The sequence below is a fragment of the Schistocerca cancellata genome, chromosome 4 (genome assembly GCF_023864275.1).
Source record: "Schistocerca cancellata isolate TAMUIC-IGC-003103 chromosome 4, iqSchCanc2.1, whole genome shotgun sequence".
Taxonomy (NCBI): Eukaryota; Metazoa; Arthropoda; class Insecta; order Orthoptera; family Acrididae; genus Schistocerca; species Schistocerca cancellata.
This window is the reverse complement of record NC_064629.1, coordinates 770,408,154-770,426,317: the sequence shown is the minus strand read 5'-3', so window position 1 is coordinate 770,426,317 and position 18,164 is coordinate 770,408,154. Positions and strand designations below refer to the sequence as shown.

Genomic DNA, 18,164 nt, shown 5'->3' with positions numbered 1-18,164 from the left:
ATATGGAATTATTTTTTGGGGTAATTCATCAAGCCAAGCTAAAGTTTTCCAGGCACAAAAACGTGCAGTAAGAGTTATATGTGGTGTGAACTCAAGAACATCCTGCAGAAGCCTGTTTAGGGAACTAGGGATACTAACTACTGCTTCCCAATATATTTATTCCTTAATGAAATTTGTCATTAAAAATATATCACTTTTTCAAACGAACTGCTCAATTCATGGAACCATTACTAGAAATAAGAATAATCTTCACAAGGATTTAAAGTCACTTAGTCTTGTACTAAAAGGTGTGCATTATTCAGGAACACACATTTTCAATAACTTGCCAGCAGCTATAAAAAGCTTAACAACCAATGAAATTCAGTATAAGAGAAGCCTAAAGGATTTATTGGTGGCCAACTCCTTCTACTCCATTGATGAATTTTTCAGTAAAACCAAGTGATTTGTATATATAAGTACAATATAACTTCTGCACAATTTCAGTGCAGTAATGTGTTCATTGTAAATATGTGTGTGTGTGTGTGTGTGTGTGTGTGTGTGTGTAAGTACAATCTAACTTCCACACCATTTTAGTGCAGTTATTGTGTTCATTGTAAATAAGTATTATAGTAGTTGTATTACATGTTTATTACCTTATAAATAAATAAAAAACTTTTTTATTTTAAATTCAGTGCATTAGTATTTGTAAAGTGACTCTTCCATAGAGTGTTCATTAAAAAATGATGATCATTCCACCTGTGGAATGGAACATTAGCTTATTTGTTTTAGTTGTAAATATTTGTCATGTATTGTTGTTTTTCTGACATGCTCTACATCCTGGAGGACCTCCTCACTATGGATCAAATGGAATGATAGTAAATCTAATCTAATCTAAACTAAACTAATCAGCTTCAAATGCCGATTCCCAAAATTTTCTCAATAGTGTCCCCCGAAAAGAATGTTGCCTTCCATCCAGGGAGTCTCATTTGAGTTACCAAAGTATCTCCATAACTTTAGCATGTTATTTGAACAAATAACAATTCTAGCAGCCTTCCTCTGAACTGCTGTAACCATACACATCAACCCTAACCTCTAAAACAGAATGTGAAAATGTAAATAGCTACTGTACAGTATAACCCTGGGTTTAAGATGTCCAATATCATAAAGGACACTGAACTGTACATATGTGGCACACAGATACCAGTAACAAATAACAAATGGGTTTCTTTCGACACTTACACATTTCACAAAGTAACAATTTTTTCTGGCAAGAGGCTCTAATTCCTTTATTGCTCCAGTTATTTCCTTCTTCCTGTTAGACTCATCAGATGCATATTTGCAATTATCACTTCACACTGAATAACAATAGATGATGATGATCAATAGGCTTATGGTTTATATAGGTATGAGCATTTACTTTCCTGAATAGCCAGTATATTAATTACACAGTGCTAGGCAATTATTTTACTTTGCAGAGACCAGAATTTTAATCAGTTAGTTGAATACCAGTAAACCACTGATTCTTTAAAGAATTGAACTCCCATATACAAAATAGCTTCAAATGTCTGATTACTTCACATATAAGTTAATTTGTTGAATAAATGCCTTTACACATATAAGCCAGAAAAAGTTCTAAGTGATAAACTTTTCCGTTCCACATTTGTGTGTGTGTGTGGGTGTGTGTGTGTGTGTGTGGGTGTGTGTGTGTGTGTGTGTGTGTGTGTGTGTGTGTGTGTGTGTGTGTTTGAAATTATGTGTAATCTTTGTTAGAAGTTGCTAAGTGCTCTCATTCCCAAATGCTGGATGAATGAAGTCTGTGTATCTGCATGCCCTCAGTTAACACTGCATCAACCCAAACACACTGTTTCAAACTGTAATACTTGTCTTATTTTACAAATACAAATGTTTTATTCCACCTTTGAGCATATTAACATGCAACTGGTGTCATCAGTGTTAACACAATAATAATAATAATAATAATAATAATAATAATAATAATAATAATACAAACTTCGACATGACAAATGTCATTAACTACAATATAATAACTGAAGTTGGATACAGTATGCATTTATGCAAATGTAAGTAACAATAAGAGGTTTACAAACAGATCAGTTACAAGATAAATGAACTACATAGTCTAGTGAATGACAAATAAATAATCAAACAGATAATTAACAATAAATACATGAAACAGTAATAAAACAGTTGCACACTGTGGCATATGTATAGTTTGCAGTTAATTTATTGTTCATTCTCACAAGGAAAGTGGGTCATTTATCACATACTCAAGGAACTCTTGATCAGAGTAAATTACTTTACTTTTCATCCACCTTGAAAGACTAGTTTTAAATTTATTTACTGGCACTGTGTAGGTATTTTCAGGTAATTTGTTGAAGTAGACAGGACCAAGATATTTGTAAGTGTTATCTGTCTTTGCAAGCCTAGCATATGGCATATTAATTGTACGTCCACTTCTTATGTTATGGTCATGAACTGTCTTCCTGAAGTCAAATTTACTCAGATTCTCTTTAACGAAGACAAGGCAACTGTAAATATATAGCCCAGGCACTGTCATTATATTCAGTTTCTTAAAATAATCTCGACTCAACTCATATGGGGTGAGTCCTGCTATGCACCTTATGGCTTTCTATTACCATTTGAACACCAATTTTGAGTCTACAGAATTGCCCCATGATAGTATTCCATACTTCAGGTGGGAATGGAAGAATGCAAAATATACATATAACGAAAGTTCCTTACTCACACTGCTCCTCAGCTTGTAAAGCAGATAGATGACATATGCCAATTTGCCACAAATCTTCCCCGTGTGGGTATCCCAGCTGAGCTTTTGATCTAAATGAAATCCTTCAGTTTTATTATCATTCTTCTGTGGTACATTCCCCTCAAACCAAATAGTGCATTGCCACTGCCATGCTGTGTTGCACATTTTCAAAGTTGGTATCACATGTGATGAGTGTTGTGTCATCAGCATTTGGCACTGCATCACATGGTACAACTGCAGGTTAATCATTTATATAAATAATGAAAAGGAAAGGTCCAACAACAGATCCTTGAGGTACACCCTTTACAGCTGAGGACATTCTGAGATTTGATCATTTACCTTAACTCTTTTCTATTGTCCAAGTAAGACTGCATTAGGCATAGAACATTCTCTCTCACGCCATAGGGGTAGATCTTTTTCATCAGAATATTGTGGGACACCATATCAAAAGCTTTCCTGAGGTCCAACAATGTTGCACAGATAATATCTTTATTTCAAAGCAGTTGTATATTTTTGCTACCACACTCTCAACTGCTCTGAATGTAGAAAGGCTGGATCTGAAATCATACTGTGAGGAGGTAAGTATATCATTATGTTCAAAATATTAACTCATCTGTTTATGCAAGTAGTATTTTATTACTTTTGATATTATGGGTATAAGTGATATTGGTCGATAGTTGTCTGGAAATGCTATATCTCCTTTCTTATCTACTTGTGTAACTACAGATATTTTTTTAACATTCTGGATAATTACCCTCATATAAAATTTCTGCTTACTGCTCATTTCTGCCAGCAGTGCCTCTGCCTTACTCCCATCCTCCATTATGCAGTTATCTGATTGAGGACTGACAGGTGGAACTGGTGTCTGGTATACTTTTTCGTCGCAGTTTATTTCTGTTTTAATAATTTCCCATGCAGCTTTGCATTTATTCACTGAGTTCAGTATAAATGTGTGATTTGCTTTGCACTTAGCTGTCTAGATTTCAGACCTGTAAATCTTTTTCATTTTCAAATAGATTTCCTTGTCTGCATTATTGTGCTTGGACCTACCATGATAGAGTAATATTATGATTCTTATTCTACTGGGATGTGAGGTGTACCAGCTTTTTAGATTTTGTCGTTTGGTGTAACAATTTTGCTTTGATATTTTCTTGCAGCATTTAGGACAACATGCTTCAAAATTTTCAGTTAACAGTTCTAAAAATTTGTTGGTATATTCATTGGCACCTGCAGTGATTATTATTTTATCCCATTTTATTAAATTCAGTTTACTTATCAACTTGTTTAGCATTGATTCATTAATTGGTCTTATAATCTTTCTACAATGGGTAGTCTATGACAGCATTTTAAATTTTTAAATTGAATCAATAATAACATGAAATACTGACAATCTTTGTTGTTCTTATGCTGCAACTGCTACTGAGTTCCAGGTTCTGGAATAGTGCTTCAATAATACAAAACATTTTGGTCAATCAGATTAAGTGAGGTGGCAAAGTGGTTACGATTTTGTACTCATATTTGAAATGAATGGGTATTATCATCACTGTTTCCCTAAACTGCTTAAGATGAATGTGATTATGGTTCCTATAATGCAGCCACAGTAGACTTCTTTGCATGTTTTTGTATACTCTAGGTTCTAAAGACCTCAGTGTTGATAAGACCTTAAACTCAAACCTTCATGTTTCTAACCATAACTGTCTTACCTCAAGATAGGAGAGCATAAAAAAATATTGAGTGTCTGCTTGTACTGGTGTGAATACCTTTTCCACACAGTGAATCCAAATAAGTCTTGAACATCATCCTCCACCTTCCTTAATTCCTATCCAGTACTCTTTATCCAGGCAATGTTGAGTCAGTACTGGTATGGTACTTTTCCAGTTTTGCGGAGAACCAACCGTACCCATATACAGACTGTCATTATAGTAGGGTTGCCACTCCCAAAGGCATGCTAAAGGTACTGTCAGCCTCCTCTCTCCCCCCCCCCCCTTCCTCCCCCCCCCCCCCTCCATCAGGAATCAGTGCATCCCTTCTGTCTGTGTCTAGTGTAATCATAGGGTCAAATGTGACCTCATTTTTCAAAGTGTTTGCACATCGTGTATCTGAGGTGGGGTGGGGGAACCATCCTGGTATTTACCTATAAGGGGCCTTCAAAAAGAAACAAGTCAGAGTCTGGAATGTGCAAACCAATGCCAGGAGGGTAATATTGTGCCGTGTGTAATGAGGTGTGGTTCCAACCAGAGCATGGAAGTTGACTGCCCATCGCTAGAGGGCACGCGTGCTATACAGAGCTAGCAGCAGCAGGCATCAATCTTCCAATGCTGCCAGTCACAATGCAAACAGTGACATGGAGGCATCAAAAGAAGAGCAAAGAGATGTTGTTTGTTTTCTGAGAGTGGAAGGAGTAAGAGGAACAGACATTCATCGATGAATGTCATAAGTGTACAGTAAACACTGCATGTCCCTTGCAAGGGTCAAGGTGTGGCACAAGCGCTTTAGGGAAGGGCGGGTGTCGTTAGCCAATGATGCACAGTCTGGAGCACCACACTGCATTACCGATGACATTGTCCAACTGGTGGATGCACTCATTACCCAGGACTGCTAAGTGACAGTGAAAGCCATAGCTGCCGTGGTTGGATTTAGCATTGGAAGTGTCCACACCATCATGGAAGAACACATGTGCAAAGTGTGTGCCCAATGGGTGCCCCACAGTCTTCAACCACACCAGGAAGCATGTCAAATGGCCCATTGTTCTGCATACTAATAATGCTGTATTCAACCATTACAGGCTTGTTTTTCCTTTGCATCTGCATTAACTTACATTTTTCTACATTTAGAGTTAGCTTGCATAGATAGTGGCTGAGGTTTCAAGTCCACTGTTGATGGCTTACAGATGATTTCATTGTTAAGTGTAGCTTTCCCCCCACAGGTACACTGACAAGTGCATGTACTCATACTTGAATCCGTGGTTTGGATTTGTGTAGAGGCATCACACTTGGCAACTGGCTTCTTAAGGGTGATGCAAAAGAAGCAGCAAACACCAGAGGTCGCACTGCTTTGAAAGCTGTGTTCTAGCTTCACTATAGGGCAGGCTCCTGACAACTTTTAACTCCTGAATTTTCCTTTCCTCATTATAAACCTCACACTTCCTACTCCATACTAGGTGATCCCCAGAGCAGTTTATACATTTCAGAAGAAGTGTGCAAAAGTTGCCTGATTCATGAGCTGAGCCTCCACAATTTCCACTTGTAGCCCTCCCATTACATTCCATAGCAGTATGACCAAATCTTTCACATATGAAGTATTACATTGCATTTCAGATGGATATAGCCTGCAAGAATATGTTCAGGTGTTTCCAGAGTGTTGAAAATTAGAATAGAACAGTGTGTCATTGAGTCTTTTCATATAGTTCTGCACTTGCATGACACCCATATTTTTCCATTCGTATAGCTCCTCAGGGTCCATCCCCATTATATTGGAGCAGGTAACCGCACCTTTACAGAAGTGTCATGCAAATCAGCCACAACAGGCTGGTCACCTAAGGCCTTGCATCCCAGAAGCTAAGATACTTGGTTTGATGTGACGGTTTCAACTAGAAGTGTTCCATAACAAAGTCATTTAACACTTCTTGAGGACCCAGCAATACCCTCCCATACCTTGTGAATATAGAAAGGGGAGACCTTTACAAAGGTTCCCTCTGCTCTCTTGATTAGAATGAAAGTGTTATGGCAGACTACTGCCCTGTTACTATAATTTTAGGGCAGACTGACAAACCAAGCTCTCTTTGTTGGGGAGGAGTGGGGAGAGGGGTAGGTACTACCTGAAAATACACTTGTCCTGTCAGGTGCTGGTGTGAATTTAGATTGCTACATAGGGATCCCAGCTGCTAGGGAAACAAATGTCAAGCCACACAGAGCCCCGCATGCCTGAATGAGCCTTTCACAACTGCGGAGTGGCAGTTGCCCCAGAGGTTGCTCACGAGAGACTATTTTACCTTAACAGCCATTCACCTCATCAGCACATAGCACACCTTGAGTTTTTTTTGTTAAAAAAATAAAAAAATTAAAAAAAAGGTGAAGAGGTGAGTATCGAGGTAGTGAAGCCAAGGCTCTGAAACACACAATTTTCTACCACTGTGCTTCACAATGGTCCCTGAAGTATTTTACAATAGAAGAGGTCTGGCAGCACTGGTTAGTCCCTAGCTTGGGAAACCTGGGGTCACCTTAAACGAACACAGTAACTAAAGAACTAAAGATGGTGTCCCTTGGAAGGGGACCACATGAAAAGGATGCCACCTGAGTGTCTATTATGAGAAGCACTACATTTTAACCAAACTGAAGATTGGGTACAGGATGACCAATGAAAAGATGGAGGCAACAGTTTTGTTAAATTTTTGTTCCTGACCTTTCTGCATACCATATTTGTGACCTGCTTACACTTCATGATCCACCCAACATTACAGCCTAACAACTTCCACTGGAAATTCACCTTCATTATTGTTTCTGACAGACAAAATAATTTGTGAATTATTACTATGTTTACTGCTGAGTCATCAGATGTCAGTAAATGAAAGAAAGTTACAGTCTATTTTGCGTAAACTAAAGCCATTTGATACCATAGCTGAAAACTTAATTACTATTTTTTTTCTTTTTATGACAGGAGGTTGGAACTGAACTTGATCCTAATCTTGCAACAGTATTTTTGGGACTAATGAGATTTGGAATGAGCATAGTAAGCACAATTTTGATGAAACATTTTGGTCGACGGAAACTAGTTATAATTAGTAGCCTTAGTATGGCAGCTTGTATGACAGCTTCAGGACTGTCGACGATGCATATAAAAAATGGTGAGAGTTTGTTTTCATTTGATTTATTTATGTTTGCTGAATATGTTGACTACTGAATTTTGTTGATTCATGCCCTCTGCAGACATTTGCCAATCACTGGAGCAGTATTGCATATCAAATAGGTATTTTGTTTCTAGTTTTATACTTTCTATATGGCATCTGACTGCTTGCTTAAAGATAAAATAGCTTGCACTATAAGGTACCCTAAATCACTATTTTGTATCTTTAAATAAAATCCTGAAATTAAACTGGCTAGGTGAACCCCGTCAGTATGTGAAATCTTGTTGCTTGCAATATCTCCACAGAAAATTCTATATTCCTTAGCTAACAGTAAGTGTGTAGGTGTAATTAGTTGATATGATCAAATTTACATTAGAGTATTTCTGTACCTGTGAACATTTTATGTAATCATTATTGTCAACGAATTCAGGTATATAAAAAGCATGCATGCTTATGTCACAATAAGAGAATTTTGTACCAGTTTCTTTAGAAAACACAACTGCAAAGACTAATCAGCTAACATTAAGCTAGTACAATACTACAAAAAACACACAGATAGATAGACAATGAGCATAGGTATAATTCTTATTGATTGTATACAATGATAGTTATCATTGCACAAGTCACTGAAATGGCATGAAATCAAAAGACTTGCACCCGGCAAATGTTCTACCTGATGGGAGGCCCTAGTCACATTAAATTTACATTTTTTATGATAGTTAAAGAAAGTTAATGATAAAAAGTGAGTAGTATATTTATTATTTTGTACAAATTGGAAGGAAGATTAAAGCTTAATGTGCCATTGATGATGAGGTCATTATAGGTGGAGCACAAGGTCATATTGGAGAAGAATACTGGCCCTATTGAAGAAACCATCCTGGCTTTAACTTTAAGAGATTTAAGGAAATCATGGAAAACCTAAACCTGAATGGCAATATGAGGATCTGAACTACTATCTCACAGTGTTATTTTGTAATTCTTCTGATCACATCTGTAGTTGCTACATTCAGGAAGATATTTGTTAAGTTGTTGCAAAAACGTGTGTCTTTACAGATGATTGATTTGATTTGATTTGATTTTAACAGGAGAGCTAAAACAGCTTAGGTCTACCCCGCCACTGCCCGCACCGAAACTAGGTTTATTGTGCGGTATCGCTACCTATATATCTAGTAAAGCCAACCAGTCCCTCTACCAGTTTTTTGTTAGACACAATTTCTTCAGGTCTAGTTGTCCCAAAGATTCTGTATCTTTTACTCTCCAATGCCATGCATTCAAAGATTAGGTGTGATGCAGTTTCTTCACCCTCATCACAGATCCTACATTTAAGGTCCTCTTCCATTATACACATAGTGTGTAGGTGTTTTTGGAAGTTCCCATGGCTGGTCATCAGTCCAGTCATGAGTTTGATCTCTTTCCTGTTCAATCCCAGGATTACAGAGCTTCTTTTAAAACATGGCTTGGGCATCATTACCTTACCATGTTTTTGTTTATGGACCTTGGTCCAATATCCTACGTGCTGTTTCCTCAGCCAGTTCCGTAGTTTTAATCTGATCATAGCCTTGATGATTGTCAAGACAGGTTCCTGTCCAATAAATGGAGTTGTTGCCCCATCCTAGCCAATCTATCGGCTTGTTCATTGCCACAGATCCCTGAGTGGCCAGGGGCCCACACTAGGTACACCCTATTGCTTCCCCCTAGCTCCACCAGAGCCCTGTGGCAATCTGCAACAACCTTAGATCTTGTTGCAGGAGCTGCCAATGATTTCAGGGCTGCCTGGCTGTCTGAATAGATGTAGATGCTACGATCATTGTAGCACCTACTCATACTCTCCTCCACACATTCCCTGATTGCAGTAATTTCAGCTTGGAATACAGAGGCCAGTTTCCCTAGAGAGATGCTGCTCTCCAGTCTTGGCTGAACCCCGTACAACCCTGCCCCAATGCCTTGATCTGTTTTCGACCCATCGGTGAACCACACGATGTCCCCCGTACGGTTTTCTTCCATTGCTCACTACTTCCAATTACTATGTTGTAAGGCTTGTCAAAGTAGTTAGGAGTTATTATATAGTCAGCGGGCATTTCCCCAGCCATACCTATATTTACCTCACTCACTATGTTAGTGTGTGATTCTGGATATCCAAATGAGACCCAGTTTTGGCCAGTTTTAAGTCTGTATGCCCCAGCTGCTGCCTCCATCTTAACCCAAAGGTGAAGTGGAGGCATGTCCAGCATGGCTTCCATTCCAGTGGTTGGTGTGCTGCTAATTCCACCCATTATGGCTAAGCAGGCCAATCTCTGCACCTTAGCAAGCTGTTTAGCAGCAACCCGCTGTTCTACCTTCTTCCACCACACTACGGCCCCATAGGAAATCCTAGGTCTAACCACTGTGGTGCATATCCAGTGCATACCCCTGGGTCTTAGGCCCCAGTTTTTGCCACAAGCCTTCCTAGTACTCACTAAAGTGCTTTTTGCCTTGGAGCAGATACTCTTAATATGAGGGGTCCAAGTTATCTTCTCATCCAAGCTTACCCCTAGATATTTCACTGTCCCCTTCACAGGTAGAGTTTCATCGAAGAGCTTTAGATTCCAACTTGTATGCTGAATATGTCTCTTCGTAAATGGCACCATGACAGTCTTCTTAGGATTAACTCTCAGTTCCTGTTTAATGCACCATTTTTGCACAATGTCCAATCCTCCTTGTGCCATATTCCGAACTGTGTCAGTGAATTTGCCAAGTATTACTATGACAAGGTCATCTGTGTATCCTTGGCAGAAGCATTGTCTGGGATTTAGTTCCTCAATGAGTTCATTCACCACTAGATTCCACAATAGAGGAGACAAAACTCCTCCTTGTGGGCAGCCTCTAGTGGTCGTAATTACCATCTTTTCATTCATCATGGTAGCCTCTACCTTCCTTCCACTAAGCATGGCTCTGGTCCTCCTAGACATAGTGGTCCCCAGATCATGCACCTCTGCTGCCCTTACCATGGAATCGAAAGTCGTGTTACTAAAGGCCCCCTCAATATCCAGGAAGATGCAGAGGGCTATTTCTTGGAAGTGAAGTGCTTTTTCCACCTTCCCGACGAGTTGGTGGAGAGCTGTTTCACATGATTTACCTGGTTGGTATGCGTGTTGGTTCAGGTGTAGCGGGACCCTACATAGCCTCCTCTCCCCAACATATACATTAACTAGTTTTTCCAGTGCTTTGAGAATGAAGGAGGACAGACTGATTGGTCCCATATCCTTGGCCTTGGTATGATCAATTCTCCCTGGCTTTGGAATGAAGACAACCTTCTCTGCCCTCCAAACATTGGGAATGATTCCTACTGCTAAGCTAACCCTAAATAGCCTGCATAGGATTCTTATAAGCTTTCCTCCTACCTGTTGCAGGAGGGCTGGAAAAATTCCATCCGGGCCAGGTAACTTGAACGGCTGGAATGTTCCCACTGCCCACTGGATTTTGTTGAAGTTCACACACTCCTTGGCCACTTCCCAGTCCTCTCTTTGAGTGTCTGAGAACAGTTGTCTCTCTGGGGTCACATACATGTCTGTGTTATACGGCAGAGCATATTGAGGAAAGTGAGTTTTGAGGAGCAATTCCAGCGTCTCATGTGCTGTCATTGTATATTCCCCATCCTCCTTCCTCAACGTACCTCCTGGATTAGTTGGTACTCTAGTGAGAATCTTGTAAATTCTGGCTTGTGCAGCCATGCCTTCCAGTTCCTCACAGAATGTGTTCCAGGATGCCTCCTTTGCTTGTCTTATTGCAAGGTTGTAACTGACAAGGGCCTCACAATATTTAGCCCATTGTCCTTTGCGTCTCGCAATATCAAACAGTCTCCTTACCTGTTTTCTTTGTGTTCCCAATTTGTTATTCCACCAAGGAACACTCCTATTTGTGCACTTACTGGTGATTGTGCAGTTGTCCTGATATGAGGTCACTATGGCAGAGGTAACAGCCTCTGCTACTTCCTCAAATTCTACTGGCTTCCTTATCGTGGTTTTAATTTCCGATAAGCCTAAGTCAAGGTCCCTCCTATATGTCTCCCAGTCCGTTTTCCTGGGATTTCTATAAGTCATGGCCTGTCTGATTCCCATTTCAACCTTGAATTTAATGTACATGTGGTCCGATGGGGATGGCTCCAACACCACATGCCATTGTTTGACATAGCTACCCATTGTTATGGAACCAAATGTTATGTCAATTACTTCTTCCCTTCTGCTATTCCTGAATGTAGGTTCATTGCCTCTATTCAGGACCTCTCATTTGTTAGCTAAGAGGAATTCAAGATGGTACTCACCTCTACTGTTGGTGTCCTTGCTGCCCCACACTAGGTTGTGGGTATTGGCGTCACACCCCACCAGCAGTTGGTCACCTTGCCGATGGCAAGTCTCTACCAGTCTCCTCACCTCCAAGGGAGGGAGAGAACTGTCTTCATAAGGAAGGTATGCTGAGGCCAAGACAATTTCCCTCGTGATACCTTCCTCACATTGCTGCATTTTGATGGCCACTAAGTCCCTAGAGCAGAAATCCATCATTGGCATGAAAGAAATGCTGTTTCTAACATAGATGCATGTTCTGGAGTTTCTTAGATTTCTAGCATAAATCAGCTTACCTCCAGTGCCTCCGAGGCCCGATACACCCCCTTTGTATAAATAGGGTACTTGTATCAGGGCCACGTCCACTTCATGTCTCCCCAGTCAGCAGCTCAGGGCAGCACAGGCCCGTTTACTGTGCTGCAGATTGATCTGCAGCACCTCCAGGCTCCGTCTTACTGCCATATTTAAGGTCTTTGAAAACCCTGACAGTGACCTGTGAGAACCCTAAAAACAGTTTCTGGTCCTGCTCCCACATCGCCTTCAGGGACTTCTCACCAACCTCCACCACCAGGGTTCGTCCTTCCAGAGCAACCGTCTGGTTAGTCACTCTCCAGTCTTCTGTCAGGACTTTTGGGTTCTGGGCCCTTATTTTCCCGAACAGAGTCTTGGGAGAGACTTCCTTATGGATCTTGGGTATCCATAATGATATCTTTGCGGTCTTCAGAAGCTCCGCTACCATCTTGATGAGCAGCTTCGCATCTTCCCAAGGGGATATCATGGGCACCTTGTCCTTGAGTCATTCTACTGTGTGCACCCCCTCACAGACAAAAATGAGTGCACCACAGTCTAGATAGACCCTCCTGAAGTTGGGACCTGGGCCAGCGTCCCCCCCCCCCAATCTTTTCAAAGAGGGCCATCTGTACTAGTTCCTCCTGCTCCAAGGTAATGGCCACCAGTGGATAACCTTCCTGGATAACTGCCATCCTAAAAACCGAGACTGCAGTACTATAGGTCTGTTTCCCTCTTTCTTGCCTTGGTTTTTTTCTGGACTCGCTAATCCAGGGAGGAGGGAGTCTTTGATTCCTCCCTTATCTGCTTACTACCTGTCTTTGATGTTGTGGGGGTCTGCGTGTCCCCTTCAACCTGAGACGGTTTTTTCCTGGGGGTCTTTGGTTCTAGTCCCTTTACTTCCCTCCATTTGTGTTTAGGAAGCCATTCTTTTCCTTCCTTTTCCCTTTGTTCCCTGAGTAGCTTCCTCCTTTGGGCCCCAGACAAGCCTTTGATCTTAATCTGGTCTAGTTTCTCGGTTACAGTTCCCACTTCTGCCTCAGGTCTAAACCCTGATTCAATATTGGAAGTGCCTTCCATCAGTTCAGTCCCCGATGTTTGTGTATCTGAGGTCTCAATTTGCCCCTCAGTTTCTTTTTCTTTTTCTGTAGTCGTGTCCATGTTGGTACCACGAGATCTGGGGATTTAGAAGGTCCACACCACGAATACCCTGCGTGGAGTAAGGCTAATTACTCAGGGAGGTCGCCCGGTATGCCTGAGGCTCCATTTGCGACACATCTTCCCATGTGCCACGCACCCCTCAGCATGGATCGCATCACACCTTGGGTTGGGTCAGGGAATAGGGTAGGACTAGGAGTGGATAGGGAAGAAGGGATGTTGTGGGACACTCTTAGTCTGATCCATCGGCTGAGGCCTTTCCGGCAGTAGGTCCTCTACTTTCAGCATAACCCTCAGCTTCCCGCAGATATGCAAGACTCTCCACCCGCACAGACAGTGGTTCGTCAAGGTGGTGTCCCCCAGAGAGGTTACAGATGATAAATACAGTTTAACTGTAGAGCCATTTCTCAATTACGTCAAGCCTTGGTCTCCTCCTACAATTTTATGGGGATAGATCCAGTCACCTTGCTGGCCAAGGTAGATTTCACAAACACTAAGACAAGTTTAGAAACTCTTGCTGCATGCAGGCTGGCATTATCTTGCTGAAATGTAACCCCAGGATGGCTTGTCATGAAGGGCAACAAAACAAGGCATAGAATATTGTTGATGTACCATGGTTCTGTCTTCGCTGGCCATCGGTGTTCAATTCAAAGCAGGACTCATCACTGAAGACAATTCTACTCCAGTCAATGAGATTCCAGAGTGAACATGTACCTGGAGATGCCCCGGACAGTGGTGGGTTACCAACTTGACTGTCACCCACCACATGGCCCGACAACCAGCAGTGAAGGTCCAAGGTGGCATTTCTTTTCATAGCAGGATGCCATTTGTTCTCATCCATGGTACACTTATAACACAGTGGTATGTCAATGATCTTTTATGCACCATTTTGTTGCCCTTCATGGCAAGCCATTGTGGGCTTACATTTCAGCATGATAACACTTGCCTGCACATGGCAAGAGTTTCTACTGCTTGTCTTTGTGCTTACCAAACCCTACCTCAGTCAGCAAGGTCACCAGAACTCTTCCCAAGTCAGAACATTTGGAGCATTATGGGCAGGACCCTCCAACAATCTCGCTATTTTGATGATCTAATGTGCCAATTGGACAATATTTGGCATGATATCCCTCATGAGAACATTTAACACCTCTGTCAATCAATGACAAGCTGAAAAACTACTAGCATAAGGGCCAGAGGTGAATCAATATGTTATTGACTAGCTCAATTTGTGAAGCTCTTTCTCTTGGATAAATCATGCAATTTTTCTGAAATTGTAACCACTTGTTTGTCTGTACATGCACATAACATCTATTCATTTCTGTGCCATTTGGATAATTTCTTCATGGTGCATTGTGTGTGTGTGTGTGTTTTTTTTCTCTCTCTCTTTCTTAAAGTGTATTATTTAGATAGTATCAGAATTCAAATAATCTGGACTTCAACTGATGTAAGCATATTATATTCCCAATATATGAAGCAGCATTAAATAAAGCAGTACAGTTAATATGAAGGTAGAAATTATTTTCATATGCACATAAATTGGACGAAACAGAAAGCAGGAGATTATTGATAAATCTGTAATTAATGAGATTTTCATCATGCTATAGTGTGCAGGTGAGAAAAAAAATTCATGTAGATCTTGGTATTTGTTACATGACTGATCCTTACTTATCCTTGCAGGAGGTGGTGGGACATGGATCCCTGTGGCATGTATTTTGGGATATGTGTGTGCAAGTATGATAGGACTACTTGGAATTCCATGGACTATGACAGCGGAACTTTTTCCAACCCAAATAAGAGGGCTTGCACATGGCATACTTATGTCATTTGCTCATATAGTCATGTTTGTTACCATACAGTATTATTTTGACATGCTGAATTTCTTTGGAGGAGCACATGTTTTGCAATGGTTTTTTGCAGTGGTCTGTATAATGGCTGCTGTACATGTATGGATTTTCCTGCCAGAAACACATGGTGTTACGCTATCAGATATTGAAAAGTATTTCCGTGAAAACACATTTTATTTTATGTATTCTAGGAAACAGGCAAGGCAAACAAAAGTCACAAATCCTTAAAATAAAACAACTAAAAAAGATAAAATAACCAGGTAACCATTATTTGACTTTTCAATTGTTACATTGTCCTCAATTGCACAAATTCAGTGAATGTGTATTAAACTTAGTCTAGCTTCGTATGATACACCAAGCAAGACCTAACTAGGCCACAAACCAATAACAAGGCTTTTTTTGCTGATTAAATCATTTTTATGAGCTAGGACTCATTTGCTCACTTTGGATAAGTTGTATATTTTGTAGTTGTAAATAGTGTTAGTTTTTTGTCAGTGTTACAGGTATACAATAAGGTTAGTGGAGATTTCAAATCCCACAAAATTATTTATTGATGTCAATTAATAAACAAATTATGTTAAATTAAAGTATTACATCATAAGTTGTATCATCAGGTGTTAATGAGGATAATTGGAAAGATCTAGGAGGAATTTTTGTTTTAAATGATCATTTTAATTACTGTGTGGGTTACCAATGCTCTGTATAACACAAAGTTTCATAGATGTTATTGTTAATGTTTGGGTATCATATAAGATCTGCTTCTTCTTCTCCCTCCCCCCCCCTTTCCCTAGCCACAGCAAAGCCTTTCAAATGCTGTACATAACAGTCTACCATACTGTCTCCACTGTATCCCTGTACAGTCTCACAGGCAGCATGACACCATCTTTCCCCACCCCTGTCCTGCTATTCCTCCCATGTCCCACCCCAAACCTCTCCTGTACCCCTACCCAATCGAGCCAAGATTGCTACTCACTTCAGTCTGGTCTCAGTGCCCAGAGACAACAGTGGCTGTGTGTGTGTGTGTGTGTGTGTGTGTGTGTGTGTGTGTGTGAGAGAGAGAGAGAGAGAGAGAGAGAGAGAGAGAGAGAAAGTACTTAGTTTTCTTTCAAATGTTCTTGGCTACTGTGCAATGCTTCCTTTATGTGGTGAGCAATGGTCTTTCCTAATTCATGTTGTTATTCCATCTTGGATATTCTGTTGCCAGATAAAATATTGCTTCACATCAGTTCTTAAAGGAAGGAACTTACCAAAATAGTAAACTGATAGGTACTATCAGTTTCACATATTTACAATAGGACAGGCAATATACAGTCTTTGTGTATGCTTTGACAAATGTATTGCTTTGTCTCTTGCCTTCCTCTGCATATACAAAAGTTCTCATTATTTCACTGTAGAACAATAAGCAATGTTATTGTCATTATTTTAATTATTATGAATCAGTGACCAGTACCTTTCTAGGTATAAGAGAGTATATGAGAGTAAGAAGTACATGTAGCAGAAATTTGTAAAAAATAGATCCTCAAAAATTGCTAGACACTAGCAATTCATAACAGCAAAACTGTACTGTCTGTTAACACTAGAATATTATTTATTATCTATAAATGTGTAAAAATAAAAGTCAATGAAAAACTTTTTCAGTTCATTTTCAAATTTAGCTTTGCTGTATGTTCGACATCTTATATAGTTTTGTAAATGACCAAAAGTTTTGGTGGCAGTACTGTGCAGCAGTTTTTGTGCTAAAGACAACCTAAATATGAAGTAATGAATGTCATTTCTCTTCTGGTATTGTAATTATGTACATAACTGTTCCTTTAGAACTATAGTAGATCATTTACAGCAAAACTTTGTGAGAAAATAAATATACTGTGCAGCTGTAGTCAAAATGCCTAACTCCTTAAACAGTTGTCTACAAGATGATCATGTGTGAGCACCACATATTATCTGTACAGCACATTTTTCAGCAATGGAAACTTTCTTTATTAAACATGAGTTACCCTAAAATATTATTACATGACATTATTGAATGAAAATGAGTCAACTTACTGACTTGTTTCTCCACAAGATTTGCATTGATTCAGAATAAAAATGTGGCTGGAAATGAAGTTTGTTTTAGGAGTTCCAAAATCTTTTTTTTCCAGTTTAAATTCTCAACAATACTGACACATAAACATTTTGATTTTTTTTCCAGTTATTATTTTCTCACCACATTTTACACTTAACATTGGTGTAATACCTCTAGACGTGCAGAACTGAATATGTTGTGTCTTTTTGAAACTGAGACTGATACCATTCACAGAAAACCACTCAATAATGCTTTTAAAAACATTATTTATCACTTCTTCTTTTCTTGTATGCGTATTTTGGGTGATTACAAAATTAATACAATCAGCAAAAATACCTAATTCTGCTTGTTGTGTATTAGATGGAAGGTTGTTTACACATATCAGAAACAGTATTGGACCCAAGACTGAACCATGTAGAACCCCATAACTGATTTCTCCTGTCAGTACAGTCTCTACTGCTTACATTTGTTGACTTATCAAGTAAACCTTTAAGCATCCTTTTGGTTAATTATGACATTATTAGTTGGTTGGCTGTATGATCAGTTCATATAAACCAAATTTATTCAGAATATTGTAATTTGCACAAATGATGTCAGTAGTGAAACGGGTCAGTAGTTATTGACATCTCTCCTATCACCTTTCTCATAGAGGGGTTTAACAATGGCATATTTTAATCTCTCTGGAAAAATATCCTGAGTTGGTAATAAATTTCATTTCAGAAAGACAGCACTTATTATGGGGCAACAAATCTTTCGTACTCGGCTGGGAAAGCCCTCAAATCAACATGAACTTTTATTTTTGACAAAATATATCATTTAATTTCAGAACGAGAAGTGAGTGAGACATCCAAATGATTGAATTTTATGAGAGTTGCTTTTTCAATAT

General features: G+C 39.7%; 1 protein-coding gene across 1 annotated transcript in view; it reads left to right on the top strand.

Annotated features, from left to right (window-relative positions):
- The window catches only part of LOC126184765 (facilitated trehalose transporter Tret1-like), a 204,018-nt gene extending 186,065 nt beyond the window's left edge, over positions 1-17,953 (top strand). Inside the window, exons 8-9 of the mRNA XM_049927316.1 lie at positions 7,421-7,607; positions 15,050-17,953. Of these exons, the coding sequence (XP_049783273.1) occupies positions 7,421-7,607; positions 15,050-15,444 (582 nt within the window). The 3' untranslated portion in view covers positions 15,445-17,953. The remainder of the gene's footprint in view (positions 1-7,420; positions 7,608-15,049) is intronic.
- Positions 17,954-18,164: the final 211 nt, after the last annotated feature.